The following is a 22,558-nucleotide window of genomic DNA, read 5'->3' as shown; positions in this document are numbered from 1 at the left end:
GTAGCTGAGGCCAAATTGAAGTGTAGGCAAAATTACGGCAGGGGGTCTGGGACCCCTAACAGGTCCAGGGCGGGGCCCTGGTAGGGGGTCCAAGGGGGGCGAAGCCCCCGAAGCTCCGCGGAGATAGCGTTTTAGAGCATCATTTATGCCTCTTCTGGATGTATTTTATCTAAAAAAAAAATGGCAAAATTAAGTGCAGGCAAAAGCTTTTTTGCCTAACGGCAGCTACGCGCCTGCAAGAAGACGCAAGGTTGACTTGTACAACTTTGGGACAACCTTGACAACAACACACTGAAGACTTCAGACTTCTTGAAGTCGGTTATCTGTATGCTCCAGCTGTTCCTGAAGATAGAGACCTTCCAGAGTCCGACTACTCTGACTCCGACTGAAGAACGTACATACATGATAAATACTCAAATATTGAGCCTAAGCAAACTGCTAACTTGCTAAAATGTGATTGGTATTTTGTTAATAGCTCAACGGAAAAATGACAATTATTCACGGTACAAGTCTCTTTGGTGAAGGTATTAAGTTAAGTAGGTCTAGTTAATTAACTGACATCGTCATGACCATGGTTACCTGGTATATTGAATATATTTAGTATGGCCGAAACGACCAAGGCCGAACTGGTTGATGGCTGAAATGACTGATGGCCGAACTGGTTTATAGCCGAAACGTCTCGAAAGCATCAAAATATTTTTAGGTCTCAGTATCGTATTAATTTTCCCATAGACTTCTATAGTGAAGTGCATATTTTTAGGATTTTTTAAAAAATATGTAAATTGATTCAATAAAACTTTCACTTATGTAGCATTTCTAAGGACATGTGAAAAAATAATTTCCCACAAAGAAAATAGGGTGAGTCCACGAAGATTGGACAGAAAAGTAGTCTTGAACTATAAATAGCCATTTTCCCTACTTTCACTTTCGTTTTGCACTCACCAAACCAACCTTTTCAGTGGAACATTTTAATGATATTATGTTAGATTTTCTTTTAAAAAAGTTCTTCATCTTACAGTGTGATGTTTGCTCTATTTTTTAAGTCATTGTTCATGTCTTTTGACAAAACATTAGTTTGTAGAGAGGCAAAAAGAAAATGCACTATATTTTTATAGCATCCATGTTTTGATACTGGTACCTTTAGGTGTGTAGTAGAAGGACCGGGGTGGGATTATGGATTTTATCGGAAGAAATGTTGTTAATGAAGTTTCTTCTACTTAGAACAAAAAAAAACTTCTTTTTTTAAAGAAAAATCAAAATTACACTATCAGCACATCTTTTTGAACAATATCTTTTTTTTTTGGGGGGGGGGTGTTTGTTTAATTGTTCTTTTGTTTTTGTTTGTTTGCTTGATTTGGGGGATTTACAGACACATCCTTCGAGAACTACATTATTGCATTACTGAGTGTATGAACTAGATATTTAAAACATGCCAGAAATCCTACAGAAAATTTCTGGTCTGCCCCGCCCCAAATTAAAATTTGTCTCCTTTATTTAATGCCCCGTGCAGGTCCGGGTGTTAAAAGAATAGGCCTGTAGCAGCGTTAAGCTTGTCGTAAAAGGCGACTAAATAGTGCTCAGAACCCTAGGCGGGGGCTAGGGCGCTCTGCCCACAGAGCAACTGTGATGTGTGCCCTAGGTGGTGGAATGGGAAAAAAAGAGAGAAAATGTTAAATAAAGGATTGATTGTTGGGGTTTAACGTCCGAGCAGCAATATTTCAGCTATATTCAGACGATGAACATGATGTTGATGATAAAATGAACATGAAATGATGATGAAATGAAAAAGGGATGGGACACAAGGACAATGTGTAGCGAATAGAGTCGTCACATTCTGAGACGTTGTATAATTAGATTTGTTGTGACATGCATCATTAATTTGATCCTCTATCCTACATAATAACATCTAATTGAACTGTCCCGTACTACCATACATCGTGTACCAAGTTACAGCCCTAGATTAATCCTACGAGGAGAAATGACCCGGCCAGCGAAAGCTATATTTTTATATAGCCTAGCTGGTCGAGTGGTCTAGGGCGCCATAGACGTCACAGGAGTTCGAGTCCCGCGGAGGGAACGACCAAAAATTTGCATCGCAAATTTGACAGGTCTAACATCGTTGGGAATTTTTCAGACCTTTATATATATATATATATATATACGTCTCAGAATGTGACGACTCTATTCACTACACTGCTCCATCGGATCGAATTGATACAGGGAAGATATATATATATACACAAACAAAAATCGCATCCTTTTCCCCCGTTTCGCGACCTATAACCGGTACGTGGAACACCTCCCACACCCTCACTCCGAGCTCCTACCCCCGAGTTCAGGTCCTCTAAAATATGTAAACTGCTTAAGTCAAATGCGTAATAATGCTATCATATTTACTTATCGTATATCGTGTTTATGTGGAACTCAAGGACAGTATATTTTGGTTCAAAGATAAAAAATTATAAAGAACGCAATTCAAATGGTCCTATAAAAGCGTCCGTGTCTTATCAAGCAGTGTATCAGAAAATTGTATCCGATATTCAGTTCTTAAGTTGAACAAACAGCACAAAAACGACAATGTTTAAATTCTTACTCTGCATTTCCAGTGTCATAGGTATGTTTAATACTTATATATATAGATGTGTGTGTGTGTGTGTGTGTGTGTGTGTGTGTGTGTGTGTGTGTGTGTGTGTGTGTGTTGGTTTACAGCAAGTCCTCAAAAATGGTAGGATACTTGAGACATCACGAGAACGTGTCATAGTCATGGATATTTGCCATTTAGCATTGAGTTCAGTATAAAAGCAAATACAGCTTTTTGTGAAAAAGATAAATAAATCACAAATATCTAGTTTTACACGTTAAAAATGTTAAGAAAAGCCTGAGACCTACAATTGATTAACAGGTCTGTATAGATGTAAAAGCATGATGCCCATTGGCGTTCGGATTTTAAAGAGATCTACATCAGAAAATGGAACTAGAACAAAACCTATTAGAAAAATAATAAATGTATTGTTTCACTCAGTCGCCCAGTGTCCTACATGCAGTGACAAATGGAACAATTAGTAGATTACAGGTGTATATCATTCAGGATACATAAATAATCACACAAGAAAAACAAGACGAATAAACATCATTCGAGTGCTATAAAACAATTAAATTAAGCAATATGTCAGCAAATATCAGAAACAGGTATTCAAGGATATCGATTCACATGTCATTGACTGAAAATAATATATTGATTGAGAAAGCAAAACATAGTTATTGTTGTTGCAAGTATCATAAATTTTAATTTCAAATTGTGGAGTTTCCATTCTTATTATACCTGCTTATGCGAATGGACTATTCAAAATTTATTTGTTGGAAATTTCTATTGTTATATTCATCCTTTTATAGAATAATGCACTGGCGGTTTTATTTTATTTAGTTAGTTTTTCTTATTTCAGTTTCAACTCTGTGTGTTGAACACTGTCACAACGAATTGGGAGGTTCTGACTGCTATTCAACTTACTGTCCTGGTGGTTATCATTTGACATGCATTCGAACCATCTGTTCCTGTATTCAAAGACATGGTAACGAATATGAATGTAGATTTCATAAGATTTTGACAGCATAGTAACTTTCTGACTTCGCTTCTAAACAATCTACAAGTGTATAAAACATAATTGATAAATATATTGATTTTGGTCCACTAATTTATCATTCGCCCCTCCTTAAGATAGTACAATTAAAATAAACCATACGCCGTCTGCCATCTACATTTCAAAACAGATATAATTATATATATTCGCTACTAATTTTTCTATACCGAATAAGGAGCTTTTGTGTGTTTTTTTATGTGCTTATGTTTTGGCTGATTTCTTATTGGTTGCGCGTTTAGACATTGATGATGATGGGACTTTTTAACGACCTTGAATATCAATATATGCCTCTCACGGTGGTAAGTAGAACCAACTGGTGTTGGTAGCGGAGCACAGTCTTCGGGATACCTGACAGAAGAACTCGGTCAGAGTATGTCCTACTTGCGGCTGGGCTGCTGTGTAGACTGGCCTACTACCAGACCCCGCGTGGGTTTGGGAGCCTTTCCCTACTCTAACTGTCTCGGAAGTATGTCTACGGAAGAGTGTGGGCATTGATAACATTTTTTTTTACTATCTACTACACAGTTGAGGGTTGTCATGACAGCCAAAATGGTCGGGATTGTTACTCCACTACCTGTAACCATGGAGCCCTAACCTGTATTGGCGGAAAGTGTACATGTGTCACATATGGTAAGCATAAACTTTGAATTGTATAAATAACTGTTCTTGATTTCTAAGTTTGTCCTGTTCTATAAGGTCAGAAATTTAGGACCCTAGTATATGTTTCAATGCAAAAATAAATTTAACAATCTGATTTGCCGTGCTTTCTCATGGTTTATAATTCTTACGGTGCTGAATAACTCAGTTATTGTATGTACTTTATTTCTTTACCTATGTTGTGGGAATAAAGCGGGCGTGGCGGGCGTGCCCCCCTCCCTAAAATTTGCAAAGCATGGGTTGACAGGGGTAGATTTAGGCGGTTTTAGGTTGAAAATTTAATTTCTCGCTAATTTTACCACAACAGATATCTACATTGCACCCACTCTAAAAGAAAATTTAAAAAAATTAACATAAAAACCTATGCGCCGCCTATCTAAAATCCTGGATCCGCCCTTGCCAATATACCCCCTCAAAACGTTTTTAATTGTAGTACGTGTGCCAACAACTATAACATATGTAGTATTTCATAATAACTCAATTTATAATATTTATAAAACTCGATTAAGTTTAATGGATATCTTTTGTTCTTGATAAATTAATGACAGTGTTATGGTGTGGTATTAGCGTCAAAAATAAAAAGTTCTGCCTAGCCTAAAAATAAAGTTACGCCTAGCCAAAACTATTTATGCCTAGGCAAAAATAATGTTATGCCTAGCCTAAAGTAGTTCAGCCTAGCCTCAAGTAATTTTGCATATGCTAAATAAATTTTGCTGAGCCAATCATCTGCCTTGTAACAAAGGGTTGCATTATATTCTACGAAGCCTGGATGATAATCACGTTCTGATTGGTCAATTAATACAATAGTGTCTAGGCATAATTATTTTAGGCTAGGCATAAATAGTTTTGGCTAGGCATAACCTTATTTCTGCCTAGGCATAAATAGTTTTGGCTAGGTATAACTTTATTTTAGTCTAGGCATACATATTTTAGGCTATAGGCAGAACTTTTTATTTTTGACGCTAATATCGCGCCATACAGTGTGCATCTCGGTGAAATATTGGACTATAGATACTTACGACAGAGTGGGTGAAGGGTTTTGAACGTCCCTGACTACCCTGTCGGGTCTTTGCGACACCAAATATCAGGATATATGTAGGTGGTTTGAAATGTATTTAAAAACCACGCAGTCGGAAATGGCTTGCAACTTTAAATCAAGGAAAAGCCCAAAGATAAGATAAGACAGAACAATAGAATGAGAGTAATCTCATCAGATATAATTTCATAAGAAATATCAGGATGAATTTTTTGTTTGTTTCAGGTTAAATTGAACCAAACAACAGAGCCACAAGGAAACAATCATGAAAGAATGGGATTTGTTCAAAGCTAATATTATTGTATAATTAAAGTAGAAAATACGTATTTTGCCTTGTTAATACACGAAATGGGGTAGGTATATATATGGTCAGAAAACTTCTATCAGTCACTATAGACAATTACAATTATAGATTTGAGAGTCTCACCTAGGTACCTGAATTATCTTCTTGCAGAAATGGATGCGTGTCTATGTGAGTAACAATGTTATTCGCGGAGTCTTAGAAAATTTGATAAAAGACTTGGTTGGCATTTTTCTTTTAATCGGAAATGATTTTCAAAATTGCTTCTCGTGGCCAATTACTCTTATAAAATTTTACTCTAGCCTGAACATTTCCCTTTAAATTTCTGGATCCGTCACTACTGCAAGCTGCATAATCGAAATGCAAATTTAAGATATCTTTACTTGTCGATTGACATGTCTATGTGAAATCCAAGGACAGAGGGTGCAATTGGTACGGTCCTATAAAAGATCTTGTATCTTATCAAGCAACGTACATTTGTAAGGACTATATGAAAGTTGTTAGTGAGGTTCGTCTCTGAATTTGAAAGAACAGCACGGGATCCAAGGATGCTTAAATTTTTACTTTGCATTTCCAGTGTGATAGGTATGTTAAATACTTTGATTGACAGTACCCAGTCTAATGAAACTAAACATATTAATGTCAATGAAATACTTGTAGTATGTCTAGTCTCAATTTGATTAACAAAAGTTCAACAATTAGAAATTAACAAAATGTTCAATTCCCCGGAACCTTAGATTCGTCGGTAATTTTGAATGACCAGGATCGTTCTAACATGTTTAAATCTGGGTTGTTGTTACTTCACAATCGAAGTCCTAACCTTAGTTGTTATGCGATCATCATCGAAACTTGTCGGCAGATATAGTGCGAGGATCTTCACTAGGAAGACTATATTTGCATACATGTAGTTCTCTTTATTGTTTACTTGACATTGCTATGAATGTGACCAGGAGCAAGAATTTTCACGAATTGTTTCCGGACATCAAGTTATTGAGTACAAGTGAATTGATCTCTTAGAAACTGCATGTACTACAAAGGGCCATACCACAAAAGGATTGCTGAAATGGGATATAAGTGACTTACGCCGTGTAGAATGGAGGGTCCAGACACATTTTCATTATATCCGGCAATAAGTTGGGTACAAGTGAATTGATCTCTTTAAATTGTATTACAAGGTGCCACACTACAACGTGGTCGTTGGGTTTGAATTTGAGTGTTGTGACTCACGAATGAGTGACCAAAAAGCGGTCAGAAAGAAGCCTTTTCCTGGTATGCGGTGACTATTTGAGAACAACCACATAGATTGCTTGAAAAATATACTACAAAGTGCAAAAAGAGGCCATCGATTATTATTATCTATGTGTCCTATTATAATTGGTAAATGGTGTGTTTATACTTGACCAAACTGTTGAGGATTTGAATTGTGCGTCATATCACGCTGCGCCCTGTAAAGCATTTCAATTGAAATTGCTCTAAGTTTTTGGTATACCTTTCCTTCTTACCAAGTCACAATGAAAGTAGTCAGGCAACCTCACACTGATCTTGATTGTTTTGTTATTTTTAGTTAGTAGGGGCTATTTTGCCGTACTTATTTATACAATATAGTCGACTAGGGTTTTTCAATTTAGTCATTTATAAACTTGAATAATACCTAGATTGGCTAATTCGGGTGCTTTTTTGCCCGATCTGACTGAATAATCTCAGGGGTTATGCTTATTTACGATATGTTAATCAAACAAAAGTAGACTTTATTGTACTTTGTACAGATATGTAACATGTAAGCAGAAACAACGAAAAGTAATGACTTTAATGAATTAAAAGGAAAGTGTTAACGTCTAATGGGAAATTAATGGTTCAACCCAACAACTGGCCCTGCAGTTTATATAAGCATATTCTAACACTGAGAGAAGTAAGGAGAGAAGATTAACATTGTTCTGAGGAAGACAGGAATCAAATCAGTATTATTAGTTCTCCAAGGCATGATAGTAATGTGCTGCTTTATTTATTTGTTGTACCTGATAAAGACAGTCAATGATTTAATTAACCCATAAAAATGAAACTGAGCCTTCTGACGTAACTGATGATGTTATGGAGAGTGAGATTGTTAATGCTTTGCACAATTGAATTTTGGTTCAAGAGCAATTGCTGAAAAATTATGTTACTGTATTCATTATCCCCCGCCCGTCATGAAGACATGCGAAAGATCGGTAGGAAACGGACAAACCGTAATGTGACTACCAATGAAGAGAATGTACCGAAGTTAGAAATGAAACTGACGTCATGGTATTTTAATGGCTTGTTGCTTTTCCAGCAGTGAAAATAATATAGTTATCATGGTAGAATTAGTTGAACTAAAACCTGAATTGGTGTCGTCTTTCTGTCTGGTCTTATCTGTTACATGTAATATTGGTAAAGTCAAGAAGTACTGCAGTCGTGATAGCCGTGTCAGAAATGTAATATATGCATTTACTTATCATTTATTTATTTCTTAAAACATTTCAAATAAATTTAATAAGTAAAAAAAGCTTTCCCAGTATTTTTTAACTTTGATGTCTTATGTATCCATAATATTAATTGCATCAAAATTACCAAATCACTCATTAATTCGGATTCAGCAAGATATTCACTGCCATTTCTGTTATGACTGCTCTCTATTACGCGTGATTTCCTTTCAGTTTTAACACTCAGCGTTGAAAAATGTCATTTTGAATTTGGAAGTTCTGACTGCCATTCAACTCACTGCCCAAATGGTTTTCATTTAACATGCATCAAAGAAACCTGCTCCTGCATTGAAGGACATGGTAAGGTATATTGGGGAAAGACCATTATTATATAGATAGCAGTGTTCTATCGAATGTTCCCTGTGTAATGAATGTCGATAACTCACGCTGTTAAATAAATTCGGTAATTTCACGTTCGCGCTTTCTCCTGCCAAAACGTCCAAACTTGGTTATCAACCTGCCAATCACAGAATTTAAAGTTCATATTGAAAATATTGATAAATTACGAAGAAAATCTATATAATAGATAGGATAATCAGTTGGTTATCGTGAATAACCAAAATAGTATCACTCGTACGTGCCAAGAACGCTTGAGGATCTAACTCCTGCGCGGAAACACTTGTTAAATATAGACGTTCTTCGGCACTCGTGATAATATTTTGGTTATTCACTCTGTCCAATTAATTTTCCTTATTCTATTTGTACTCTTTCGTGATTTTTGTTTTTATTGTTACACAACCTTTTAGACTGGTTCACTACAAAATAAACGAAACAGACTGCAAACGTGTAATTAGTGAATATTTTTCGCAATACGTTGTGGCAACCATCATCATGCTCTATTGATCATACCCCCTTTGGCATATGCAAATCGACATTACAATATGAATATCTCCACCTATTATACCGAATTAGGATTCTCATGTATTTGATAATGTTTTGGTTAACTTTTTTTTATTGATGGACAGGTTTTTACATTGATAATTAATTTTATTTTACTACTAAATTGGGTTTTTATCGTCCTTGACTACTCTTACGAGTCTCGCGCGGACGGCAATATTGTTTCTTTTACTCTATAGTCAACTGTTTTCATACATACCGTTACCACAGTGATCGTAACACCGGAAGGGAATATATCATGGTCTGGCTGTCTTTCCGCCAGAAACTTTCACTACATTCAATATACAATGATGCCAATTTATCATAGTTTTTGCCAAAATATCAAATCATAAGGAATGTTACTAATATCTGAGTATATTATGTTGTACCAAGATCTTTGGTTCGATATACGCATAACATAAACCGCTTCGCGGTTTAGTCTGCGTAAGTCGAATCACCAAAGTTTTTTTTTTATACAAGATAAAAGACATGTATATTCAGATATTAATTACAGTTCTTTTTTATATTATCTGCATAGTTGAAAGTTGTCATAACAGCCAAAATGGTAAAGACTGCTACTCTACTACTTGTCAACAAGGCGACCTAACCTGTATTGGCGGCAAGTGTACGTGTATTACATACGGTTAGTATTTTGACTTCTAGAATATTGTTAGTTTAACTTCTAGGATGGTCATGTAAGGTAAAAGTCTAAAACAATCGGTTACAATACTAGTAGAAATAATGCAAAAATCTGAGTGTGAATTTCGGTTTGACTTGCAATTCCTAACAGAACATACATGGTTCATAACCAGCACCGAGTTGGATAAATCAATTAATTACTTTGCTTTTGTGCTTACGTTGATAAAATAAAGAGGATATATATTAGTACTATAACACTAATAATAATTCATAATAATATCATTATGCATAATTATGAATGCTTTTGCTGAAAAATTATGGAAACAACCAGTAAATTAATGACAGTGAGCGCTTACATGACCAAAAGTCTGGACGAGATGTTGGCCTGTTGTTGCACAGTAACATGCAAAACAATACAGAATAATAGAAATGAGAATTCACTTAATTGTTTTTAAGAGATAATATCCTAAAAGATACAAAAATGTAAATGATTTCTTGTGTTACAGGTTAATATTCTATCAGAAGAACGGAGCCAAGAGGAAACAATTGTAGAGGAATGAAATAGTTTTTCATAGCTAATATTATAGGATACTTAAGATAGTAAACATGACTTCCTTGCTTTGTTGATACAAGATATTGGGTCCAGAATTTTATAAGGGGGTTTTCCGATCCAGAAAATGTCCAGGGGGTCTAAACTTTAGTTTGCCCATATTTGTTCAAATACTGTCCAAATTAACTTTTCCAACAAAAGAGGGATTTCAACTCCTAAAACCCTCCACTTGACATATGATAACGATGAACATTAGCCAATAAATAACCCGAATGACACGAGTTATTATATTCTGCCCATCGTCGATTCACACGTCACATTGTCAAGTACTACAGCTTGATGGAAAATGGAGGACGTTGAGGATCGTGAACCACTCTAGTAATTACCCGTAATAAGGAGATTTCAGTTATTTATTTATTTTTTTTGTTACTTTTTCAACAATTACAGCCAAACTGTAACTTTTACAAACATTTTACTAACAAAACAAGGGTATTGTCGAAATGATCACTATTTACAAAGGATATGAAGTAATGTTTCAAGACAATTTTTGAAGGTAGAATATGCGGAAAATCGAAATTTCATACAAAAACAATATTTTCCCCAATTTTAAGGGGAGGGTACGACGTGCATGTGGGGATGCAATAAAGTTAATATTACAACTTACCGTCTTTTTGAAAAAAAAAGTCACTCAACCAAATAAATCGGGATATAGCCATTTGTCCAGCTGTCATACCACTCTGACACCATTTGATAGATTTGCCGACATTTTCATCAAGGCGGGGTTGTTGTCCCTGACATATAAACCATACCTGTTCTCGTTATACTTTATACTTTTTTACAATGGAAGAAAATCGTGTCTCAAGGGCATCACTAACTCCTATTGTGAGTTTAGCATCAACCATCTGGAGACAAACAGTTTCATAAAATCCTGCCATCACAACTTAAGGAGGTAGCCCTAGGGTAAAGGAGACTACTCTTACAAATCATTTAAACGTTTGTATCCAGTATTGTACATCAGTCTCATGTAAGCATTGAAGTAACTTGGGCTGATTTCATCCTGTTTCAAATGAAAGCTTGATAGACTTTGGTGAAATTTAATGTGATACAAACATATCACTGATTTCAAGAGTTATGTCCTTTACCTTAGGTCTCCCTCCTTAAAAGGTTATAAAGATAGATAATCAAAATCCTCATTGACTACACTGTTGTAAAATGAAACCATATATTCAATCAATCCATCCATCCACGGGAGCCGAGATAACTGTTACAAAATCCAAATGAACTGATAGATAGGGTAATTCCAACTCACCACCCATTTCTTAGTAGAGTTACATGTACTTATGTATGTCTGTCAATTGACAGATTATAAATGCCAGTCTTGTGTAAAAACACCAACAATTGCTTAAAAAATTTATTACCTTCAATGGTTTCTGACAATGAAGAAATAAAAATAAAATATTGGGAAGCTAAATTATTTAGATATTGAAAAAAATATAAATAAATAAAAAGCAAAGTACAGAATAAAATAAGTTTTTAAAGTAAAAATTAAAGCGAGCAGTACAACTAGAAAACATATAAGATTTTCCAAAAACTGAAAGTTTATCTATAGATTTTTCTTAGCATTGACAATACTCAATAATAATCATGAAAAAAAAAATAACTTCATATTCAAAAATACAGTTTTGGTATGGTCTTCAAGTCATCAGCTCCAATTTCTTTACCAACAAAGAAATTTTGATAGTTTTGTTCTGATTGAAAGCCCTATAAACTTTCTTAAATTCAGTTTTACTCATACTTCATGTAGTACTTTTTTTTCATTTCAATAAAACAAAAAAGAAACATAATTGTTAATGAACCTTACCACTGCAATAAAAGCAATAAAATGTGTGCCATATCATAATGCCCAGGCACATGAGTCATTAATTTCATGATGAAACTCTAATACTGATTATGAATGCCATTAAATCATTTGTTCCATAAAATTCCTATAGAAAAAAAAAACAAAAAAACACAGAAACACATGTAGAAAGAACTTTATATGTCACTGCTCAAACAGTTTGGCATGTGTAATTAGCTGATTTTCATTACAAATTTTTTTTTTCTTCAAAATTTCAATCTACTGCAACTGTACCACCAAAAATTATCATCATAAAAAATTAATTTAGAAAAAAAAAGTTATCGTTATTTTCAAAGGTTCCTCCAACTTGACCCAGAGAAATATTGACTGATTTGGACTCCAATCAAAGTGCCATTTATAATTATACAACAAATTTGGGTCAAGTTGGTGGGGGCACTAAATAATTGCAAATTGTTCCAAAAAGTGCCAAATTCAGGGATCGTTGAAAGATGATGAGCTTATAAATGTGGTTGAATATGCTAAACCAAACATATAATATTCTAAAAAAACAGAAATATAAGTTCTCCACATCAAATTTCTAATTTACAGTCATGCAGGAGGCCAAACATGGGCCTTACCGAACGTTGTCCTTTGCATGTGCACTGAACAGTTGAAATTCTGTCATAATTATATCCATGATTGGTGCAATCAAAATTTACAAATCCATTTCTCTCCTTGGTATTACTTAGATTCAATAAAAATATGTTTTTTTTTTTTTTTTGAAACCACAAATTTGGCCTGTACACCATCTATAAATTATTGATTTGTTTACATCAAATTGGTTCAATTGTAATAAAAATAATTATAGTCTATAATAGAAAAATAGCCTAAAATTTAATTTTTCTCGGGTGGGGGGGGGGGTTGTTTCAACGGAAATTGCCTTAATGGTTTAAATGGCAATTTACATTTTTGCACATAACCTGCTTTTTTACTGGAACAAATCCCTACATTCAGCTATGACCATTAACCTCAAAAGGTATCAGATAAATTATTAGCATTAGCAAAAATTAAGATATAATTTCATTAAATTAAGTCTTTATGTTTTGAAAAAAAAATTCTAAAATTAAAAAAAAATTTTTATTTTAATTATTTTGTTCTAATTTGAGATATTAGAGATAATGACATATTAAGTATACATTAGAACACAACACAAAAGTTACATCTTTAACAGTAACAATACACTTGTAGTATTTACATATACAACTTGGTAAAAAAATACACAGATCTTTATATGTTCATTTACATGTAAATAGCACCAAGCAATCATGAAAATCACTATGAGAGAGTGGCTATGTACACAGAATTAGAAAAAAAATTAGAAAGAATAGAGAAGTTAAGTGTTGGTTAGAATAAATAGATACAGAGATTCATTTCCACCTAAAATATCACTTTTTCAGTTGTATAGCCTTTTAATTACACAAAATGTACCCACTTTTAAGTTAAATACTACACAGAAACATGATCATTTTACTAAATGCATGAATACTGTTAATATTACTCCATAATTTGTTGATGATTCAAAGTAAAAAAAGACAGTAAAAGGAAAGTATATGTATTATAATGCCTATTAGATAGAACCTGAAATAATATTTTTGACTTGAATTCATATTTCATTGAATATTTCATTCCTGAAACCTTTTAATTGAATAATGATCATATAAAGTAATTAATCTGAATTTAAAAAAAAATTGTGTGGCAAATAAAAGTAAGACTGGCTATATACAATAAATACAAGATAGTTAACATGATAAAAACACTGGGAAATTATAATAAAAGGCAATATAAATGACCATAAGTACAGTTCATAAGGGGAGGTAACTAATGGTTTAGATGTACAATCAAAGCGTACAACCATATCGTTATAATAGTAAATATAATAAATCTTGTGTTATTCTGTAAAACACTGCTTTTTGACTGGAAACCTAGTGCTTGTCATTGTCAAGATGATACTTCTGTGATGTGAAGAAATAATTAGGTCCACAGTCTAGTGCTTGTCCATGTCGGGATATTTCGGTGAAGAGAAGAAATGACTTGGTCCACGCTTCATAATTCTACTTCTGTCGCGCACACTGAAAGAGAGAAAAACAATTCCTGCACTTGAAATGATTCTCAAATGTGCTATAAAAGGTATCAGCAAAAAAAAAGTCAATGGTCAACACTAATTGAGTGGATGCTTCTACTATGTCAATACAGTACCCCCTGCAAAGGGCTGTTCCAGTAAAACAAATGAGGGAAGGGGGAAGACACTTTTAGCCCCGTGCGTGTCTGGGTGTTAAAAGAATAGGTCTGCAGCAGTGCTAAGCTTGTCGTAAAAGGTGACTAAATAGTGCTCAGAAACCTAGCCAGGGGCTAGGTGCTCTGCCCACAGAGCAACTGGGATGTGTGCCCCAGGTGGTGGAATGGGGTACCCCTGGCATGTTACACGCTGGGGTTGTCAGGTTATAATATGGAAAACCTGGCCGCAAACTGTAGTGGTGCACTGTTTGGAAAGATGTCACGTTCGTCGCACGTTAAAGAACCCTGCTGTGGTATTTGATAGGAGTAGGAATCTTTACGCTCTGCCACAGAAGGCTAAATTGCCCGACCTTACCCATCCTTCCCTTTTTCTAGTGGCAATCAAAATTTGTCGACTCTATTATCCTGGTGTCCAATCCCTTTTTTTTCATCTCATCATCATTTCATGTTCATTTTATCAACCATTTTATGTTCATTGTCTGAATATAGCTGAAATATTGCTGCTCGGACGTTAAACCCCAACAATCAATCAATCAATCATATTCTTTGTATATAGGTGGGTGTTCATGTGTCTAGATGAAATATAAAAGTTTAATGCAAAACATCAATAGAACTTCTATGGGTGGCACCGCTGGTGAAAATGTGCCTTTTCAGGGTACCTCATATCTTTTAATGGAACATACCAAGTTTCTTCTGCATTGTCTTGTATAACTCAGTGTTTTAGGATTCCTATTTCCCATTACCCGGGGGCCAGTGAAATTTAGGTACTTAATTACACTTTACCGTGGCAAGTTGAAAACTTAATATGCTGTAAGGATTTGTTTTGTTAGGAAAGCAGTCATTGACTGTGGGAACATTGATTTTATATGGATTTTTCCCAAGGAAATCTCAATTTATGAAAAATCCTGTAACACTGTAACTATGGACATTTCACTACAGTTCTCTCTTAATAAAATCAGTTAACACTTGCAGAAGCTGTGGAAAAAATCAATGCAGATGATTCATGTAAATTTTAGCTCTAGTAATTTCTAGAAGCTACATAGGCCACTGAGATTGGAAAGGCTTTAGCTTTGATCTTCGTAGCCTGTGAACTGCTTAACTATACTTTGTACTACCCCTATACATTAATGATACTTAATAGACATTATTTAACATAAATTAAAACCTGCTTTAAAATAATTCAAACCTTGAAGTCAAATTTAAATGTAATAAAACAACAAAAGCACAAGCTTAAAAGCTGCATTTAAGCAGCAAAAATACAAAATATAAAGCAAAAACGTAAAAAAATGAGCATAGAGGGAAATGTATATGGGTTACATACATTGCTAGGTATCACCATACCTTATCTTTGGACTGGCATATTACTCATATGGCAGTCTCACTGACGGACCTCCTTATGGGAATCAGTGGTGGCATTAGTTTGGATTTTTTGCCTCTTCGACTATAATACCAATAAACTCATTCAAATTTATAAAACACAAAGTCAATACCTTTTAAATTTTTTTCTTTCATCTACGTTTACATAATAGAATACTCTGTCTTTAAGTGAAAATACAAATATTCAAACCGATAGATTTGAAAATTAACCAGGGTTTTTTTTTCTATTTTTTTACCCTATAATTTCTCTTCAATAAAAATTAGTTTCTTAATTAACCCTTTGATTTTACTCTACTGAGGTAAATCAAATTGAAACTTCATAAACTTGAAGGATGAGCATAGATACTGAGTAAACTATATGCATGACTAGCAAAATGTGTGCGAGTAATAGCTTTATAGCTTTTATTGTGATAATATTCCTTTGGGTTATTTTTAAGCAGATATATGTACCTGTACTAACATGTCAGTAAATATTTGTTAAAGTTAATGATCAGTTTAGGCCACTTTTTTTCTTGAGAAGGGTCCAAAAAATAACAAATCCATAATTTTTCCCTTCCTTTTTATCATTTTCATTTCTTAGACTACTTAAAATGATCAAATGGAATATTTTGGTAGAATTACCCTAAAATTTTGAGTGGAAATTTCTTAAACTTCACAAATGAAAAACTTCACCAAGTGCAACATGATACAATAGCAGTACGTTGATCATTGTTCACTTGGGACAATTCTTGAAACAACATTAGTTTATGTTCATAACACTTAAAATCCAACATTATATTTACCCATGCTGTTTGTATTCATTCAATCACAGTTATTGATTTGCCTATATATTTATTATTTAAATATGTATTCCATCCAAATGATCATTACTCATGCAGATACCAGACCCATAGGCTAACATTCACAGATACACATCAATAAATTCTTAACTTCAAAATCTAAGGAAAATCAATCCTGCAGTTTTGATTTTTGGTGAAATTTTTTTAATAATTAAAATGGAGGTCTAGAGAAATCAGTAGATCTTTAATATGCTACAGATGCTCTGATATAGAACTGTTTCAGCTGCTAATGTACATTGTATTCAACATTTCCTACTCTGACAGGGACTTGTTCTTGCTAAACACAAGACCTTAAGATATTTTTTTTCATCATAGAATGATCATAATGGCAATGTTGTTTCAACACAGTATTTGGGTGCATTCATTTCATTAAGATCTGTTATCTTGCACAGGTCTAGGAAAATCAATATAATGCAGTTGGAATTCAATAAAATTTGACTATTTACATGTATAGAGTTAAAAAAAATGTTTAGAAATTTAAATGTTTTTAGTTTCTGGCACTGAAAGCTATTTAAACATTTTTTTCCTCTTATTAACAAATGATTTAGAACTTTTATTTCAACCTAAAAGTACATTGATGAATTATTCTTACATCTTCATGGGTCTAGCTAACAATACAAAGGGGTTCAAATTAGCACTGGTCTAAGGTCAAAGACCCTCAATTTCTGATGTAGGACCATTAAAATTTCATTTACTTAAGTCCCAGCCCTACCATACTTTATATGTTACTGTAGACCTTTTACTTTATTACAGTGGACATTTTATTTCGGTTGCCTTTCACTCTTAGAAGTTGAAACTTTAACCCTTGAAAAAGTTTTTTTGACCTCGTTTTGAAAGAAATAGTAACTACAAATGAAATTTATGGTGATTTTTATGATTCCACCACCATTTATAAATGACGATGATGATGATATACAACCCAACCATATGATAGCTTAAAGTATAAAAGATTATATAACCACACACAATAGTATTTCTGATTATTAAATTAACATGCAGAAGAAATCATCTTGCTGTTGATTTTAAATCTGTTCTATTCTTATTGTTTATGCTTTCGCTACATCTGATCTAAACACTGTAAACAATAGCAAAAGGCCAAAACTGAGGATGTTTAAGAAGATTGATTGAACATATTAATATTAGGTTTTAATAGCAAACTGAAACAGACAGTGTTATCAAAAATATTTCAAATATACAATACACAAGTCATACCATTTACAGGAATGATTTTACAATGCACAAGACAGAAATAGAATTCGGAGAAACTGAAAATAAAACAAAAATTTGTTCCAGCAAAACATCCCCTAATCAATAGGAGGAAATATTCCTACAATTGAAGCAAAGCTGGAGGCAGCAAAAATGCACCTATTTCACACAAATTCTGTGTATTGAGATTAAAGAACTTATCATATTCTTTTATTAAGTAGCACTCCAGATAAAAACCATGCAAAATGTGATTCATGGTATGAAAGCCTACATATTTTTATTTTTTATATTTTGTTTGAAATGTTGTAGTAAACAAAAATGAACAATACCCTTTCATATAACCCTTGTTCTTAGGAGATAAAAATTATAAAGAATGTACTGTAGAATTCAAACTTAAGGGAGATAACTTTGTAAATGACACTACAATATAATAGAAACTGTTGGATTTTCAATGTGGATTAACTCCTAAGAGTAAACAGACCGGAATGAATAATAATACATTTCATCATAAAGACCTATTAAGCAACATAATTACAACAATAAAAATGTGTAGCCTTTTTTGGGGTGTATTACAAATTACAGAATTTGCATGATTCTTACAAAGACTACTACTTAATAATTGAGTTGCTAAAATATCTTTGTATGTTATTCCATGCACAGAAAGATGAATTTGAAACACTGAACATACAACAACAAAATAATTTCTTCACATTGATTAAGTATATACAATACCTAGATGGTGTCCCAATAGTGTTAAACTTGTTTGATCCACTAAAATGAAGTATTGAAGATGTTCATAATTCAGAAGACGGAGAATAACCAGTTTTAGCAATAGACATGACTTCACTCAGCTGACAGTTGAATGCCTTGCACATGTTCTTGAGTTTAAGATTATGTTGTGTTAATTCAAAGTGCTAAATTTAGCCAAAGGAGAAAGTTTGGTAAGGACCCCTTTTGGCCTCATAGTTTGGGCATTTTTGAAAATTTGGTTAAAGCTGATTCCTAGGTAGTAGTAGTATAGTAAAATGGTCGCACACTAAATATAAGATGTTTTTGATAAGATTTATGACGTTATTCGAGAAATTAATTATGTAACTTTTACACAAACCTTTAATTTCAACATTTCTGCACTTTTTAAGATGGTTTTTGTGTGGATTGGAAGTGCCCACACATCTGTTGACTCAAGATATTTTTACGCAAGTTTGTAACAGACAATTATACATAAAATATATGAAGTATGAGTCAACACGCATGTGGCCACTGTTAAAAGAGTGAAAAACTGCACAAAATTTGGTGTATTCTAGCCTTTTTAACAAATTTTCCCAATTTCAGCCAAGTTTGAAGGGCATATATGACCGTATATGTTCAGATTATTACCATAAACCAATCATACATTAAAGATCTAGAGAAACAACATAAAATTTTCTTCATGTAGACTTTGTTTTGGAGGCCAAATTTTGCCCGTACCGAACTAACTGATTTGGCAAGAGAACATTGTGTCAAACGTCAGATTGATGGGGTAGAAATTTTGCAAAGTTAGGGTGCAATACATGCAGTTTGTTCCAGTGACAATTAGGAAATGTGATAAGAATCTCTAACTTCATGAAAAAATTCAGGTTTAGAAATAAGTGAACTTGAAGTCACAGTGCAACAAAACATGTAAGAATTCTTAAGCTTGAGGTGTTTATTTGAATACGGATAGACTAAAGTCACACAAGAAAATGCATTGTGACAGCAGTACAGTTCTTGAACCGATCCGTGCAATGATTTGACAGAGCGACCACTCATGACTGATTGATCACTGATGGATCGAAAACCGATGACAGGTGATCGATCTGATTGCAGTTCCTTTTTATGTTAAATGACAGACAATTTGTTGAAAATAAAACGAATGTAAAATAAAAATATAAATCTATTGCATTATGTAAATACGGCTAAAATTGACAAAGATACAATGAAAACAGTAAAAAATATTGACTGCTCTGTGGTCACATGGTGTGATCACTGATTTAATGGATCGATTTGATGGATCATTGACTGATCAGTGAACAATGACTGATTGCAATTTATGTTGCACGGATTGGTTCAGGTACTGTATTTACATCCACATAGTGATATGAAACACCATATGAAGTGATCTCAGGCTTAAATAAATCAAAAGCTTTGTAACACTATAATCTGTAACACAGTATATTTTTACTTTACTGATAAAATACTGACCGAGGTGTTTTACCATTGTCTGGTGTGTATATAGATCCTAAATAACTTCTTGGCACTGTAAAATACAACCAACCCTCTAATTAGTATACATATGAATGCAATAAAAATATGAACGAACTAATCTTTTAAAAGTTCACTTTATGAACTTTCATGATTATGTTACAAAGTCTTAGAGAGAAAAAGGAGCAATATTATACTTAACATGAAATATGGAGAAATTATTTTTGAGACAATGTCCCAAGCAGTTTAATTCTATAAAAAGGTGCAATTATCATCATTATCAACTCAAAAATTTGACAGCAAGCTCCTATGACCCGTAAGGTAAAAAATAAATATGTGTAAATCAAGACTCAAACGATAATCATGTAATTACTAAACACATGTATAAAATATAAAGAGACAAAATACAAACTGCATGATGTCAAGCATATATGAATAATAGGATAATTAACTGGAAAGAGTGAATACCCAAAATATTATCACAAGTGCTGAAAAATGCCTAGATTTAACGAGTGTGTGGAACTTGTTCCGCACAATAGTTAAATCCTCAAGCGTTCTTGGCACAAGTGATAATGTTTTGGTAATTCACAATAACCCAATTGATTATCCTATTTATTACATAGATTTTCTTCGTAATTTATCAATATTTTCAAAACAAATTTTAAATTCTGTGATTGGCGGATTAATATCAAAGGTGTGATGTTTTGGCAAGAGACAGTGCGAGAGTGAAATTATTGAATGTATCTCACAGTTTGAATTAACAAAATTTATTCACTGGGAACATTCGATTAATCACTGCTTTCTATATAATAAACAGGATTTATAAATCATTGTTCTTACCATCTGGTGTCTTTGGTGTGTTGTATGTGTTAGGATACAAGTTTTCTTCATCTATATTTAAAAATTTTTCCCAATAACCTTCTGGTATTTCAAAGAATTTGTCCATAACCTGAAAATAACAAGGATGATTATGCAAGATCAACAAACACAGCACAAACTGGCAAAACGGAAGTTAATTAACAATATAAGAAGAATCATAACAGTAAAATCTGGATTTGAAATAGCCAAAATCCGCTAAAAAAAAACAGAGGAAAATCACCCCTGAAATAAGAAGAAATATATATATACACATATACATGTACATTATATGCAAAAGCCACTACTTGTTTTTACCTTGACACAATGTATGTAACTTTCTAAACATGGTATACTGTTTTCCCCAACACCTTACTACATATTTAACAAGTATATCTCAAATCTAACAAAATGCAAAACCATAAATTTTAACAGTTTATATCAATCAAATCATATCTTCAAAGAGAAAATGTCTAGACATCAAATTGAATTCATTAGAGAGGTCACATTGGTTTTCTTATATTGCATTTATTAAGAAGAAAAGCAGTTGTAGGTTATATTAGGTTGTAACAAACAGCAAAGAATCCATACAAATATTTTACACAATTTGGGAAATCAAAGGCATAATCTTATATAAACCACCATATTTACATCACGGCTGAGTATCGTTAGAAATTTCACAGTACAATACATATGATATCTAGAAGCGATATGATAGTATCACCATACGTATCGCCCCTTACAGACAGCATACAACCTTATTTTTATCATTTTTTTTTTAGAAATCCAAACTTCCTTCAAGCATTTTACTTCATAAACACTAAAGTTACATTTATGATCACCTTTTCTTCAAACTCAAACTTCAACTTCTGCCATATTGGCGCTACTAAAATTAAGACCAGAATCAGAAATAGATAATTTAAAAAGCCAGTTCAAGTTTTGCAATTCGGGATGGACAATACAATATGTGAATCTTCAACCCTTACAAACAATATGAACAATTCATTTGTGAATTGTTACCCCCTTAATTTACATATATGTATCTACGGAATTATTACCATTGCTTGGAACTTGGTTTCATTAATCATCTGTAGTGGTTCAGGTTCGGGAACGGAGTAACCAATAATTGTAGGTCCAAACACTTTGGCCAAGTTTCCTGATGGCATCTTACATTCTTTACACTCAGCTACCCTGGAATATACAAGTCTTTAAGATTCATTTTTGATGAAATGAAAATACAAGAACAACTTTTATTTACTGAAAGACTATTTCTTTTATGGTTGTGATCATGAACTCGTGGATCATTATAGTGTATCCATCTGCACCATGAAAACTGATTTGTTCGATGAGTCATAGTTTTCCTTTCCTCTTTTGTCTACCACGGACTTGACTTTTCATGACTAAAACTCGGCGGATGTTTCTAGAAAAAAAGAGGATGCTAACCCTACTGGTGCACCTGGTCCATGCTCACAGTTTTTAGTGGAGTCTGAGTTGCTCATTTACTTTTGTTACTTTGTATGTATTATTTTAGTTCCTTTATGTTCTTTGTTGTGTTTGTCTGTTTTCCATGTTGGGTCTTTGTACCTGGATTATCTTTAAATTCCATTCAGAGGTGTAGGATGAGTAATGGAAGGAAGAAAATACAGAGATGGAAGGAAAGAAGAACAGACACCCCGGCCACTATGCAAGTAGGGGTAAAAAAAAAACCACTAAGAAATGGCTTTAAACCCC

The 22,558-nt window shown here is 33.5% G+C and overlaps 1 protein-coding gene and 2 long non-coding RNA genes across 5 annotated transcripts in view; 2 read left to right on the top strand and 1 right to left on the bottom strand.

Annotated features, from left to right (window-relative positions):
• Positions 1–2,458: 2,458 nt before the first annotated feature.
• On the top strand, positions 2,459–5,657 carry LOC148602717 (uncharacterized). The gene is made up of 4 exons (XR_015916889.1): positions 2,459–2,614; positions 3,444–3,569; positions 4,164–4,268; positions 5,557–5,657. It is a non-coding gene; the product is annotated as an uncharacterized LOC148602717 (long non-coding RNA).
• A 293-nt stretch (positions 5,658–5,950) lies between these two features.
• Positions 5,951–10,253, top strand: LOC148602716 (uncharacterized). Its single transcript, XR_015916890.1, has 4 exons — positions 5,951–6,217; positions 8,308–8,433; positions 9,548–9,652; positions 10,155–10,253. It is a non-coding gene; the product is annotated as an uncharacterized LOC148602716 (long non-coding RNA).
• Positions 10,254–11,595: 1,342 nt separating this feature from the next.
• Positions 11,596–22,558, bottom strand: part of LOC148602715 (rac GTPase-activating protein 1-like) — a 36,465-nt gene continuing 25,502 nt past the window's right edge. For 2 of the 3 annotated variants that reach the window (XM_088553736.1, XM_088553738.1), the window contains exons 16-21: positions 21,886–22,018; positions 20,813–20,921; positions 19,973–20,027; positions 18,485–18,523; positions 15,672–15,771; positions 11,596–14,164 (exon numbers count right to left, since the gene is read on the bottom strand). In XM_088553736.1, the coding sequence (XP_088409862.1) occupies positions 15,696–15,771; positions 18,485–18,523; positions 19,973–20,027; positions 20,813–20,921; positions 21,886–22,018 (412 nt within the window). In that variant the 3' untranslated portion in view covers positions 11,596–14,164; positions 15,672–15,695. The remainder of the gene's footprint in view (positions 14,165–15,671; positions 15,772–18,484; positions 18,524–19,972; positions 20,028–20,812; positions 20,922–21,885; positions 22,019–22,558) is intronic. The other variant, XM_088553737.1, reaches the window with a different exon arrangement.

Source organism: Perna viridis, chromosome 11 (assembly GCF_037379345.1).
Source record: "Perna viridis isolate PV_CMFRI_1.1 ecotype Kerala chromosome 11, ASM3737934v1, whole genome shotgun sequence".
In the NCBI taxonomy this organism is placed as follows: domain Eukaryota; kingdom Metazoa; phylum Mollusca; class Bivalvia; order Mytilida; family Mytilidae; genus Perna; species Perna viridis.
Note: the sequence above shows the minus strand (reverse complement) of the source record. Positions and strands in the feature narration are given on the sequence as shown.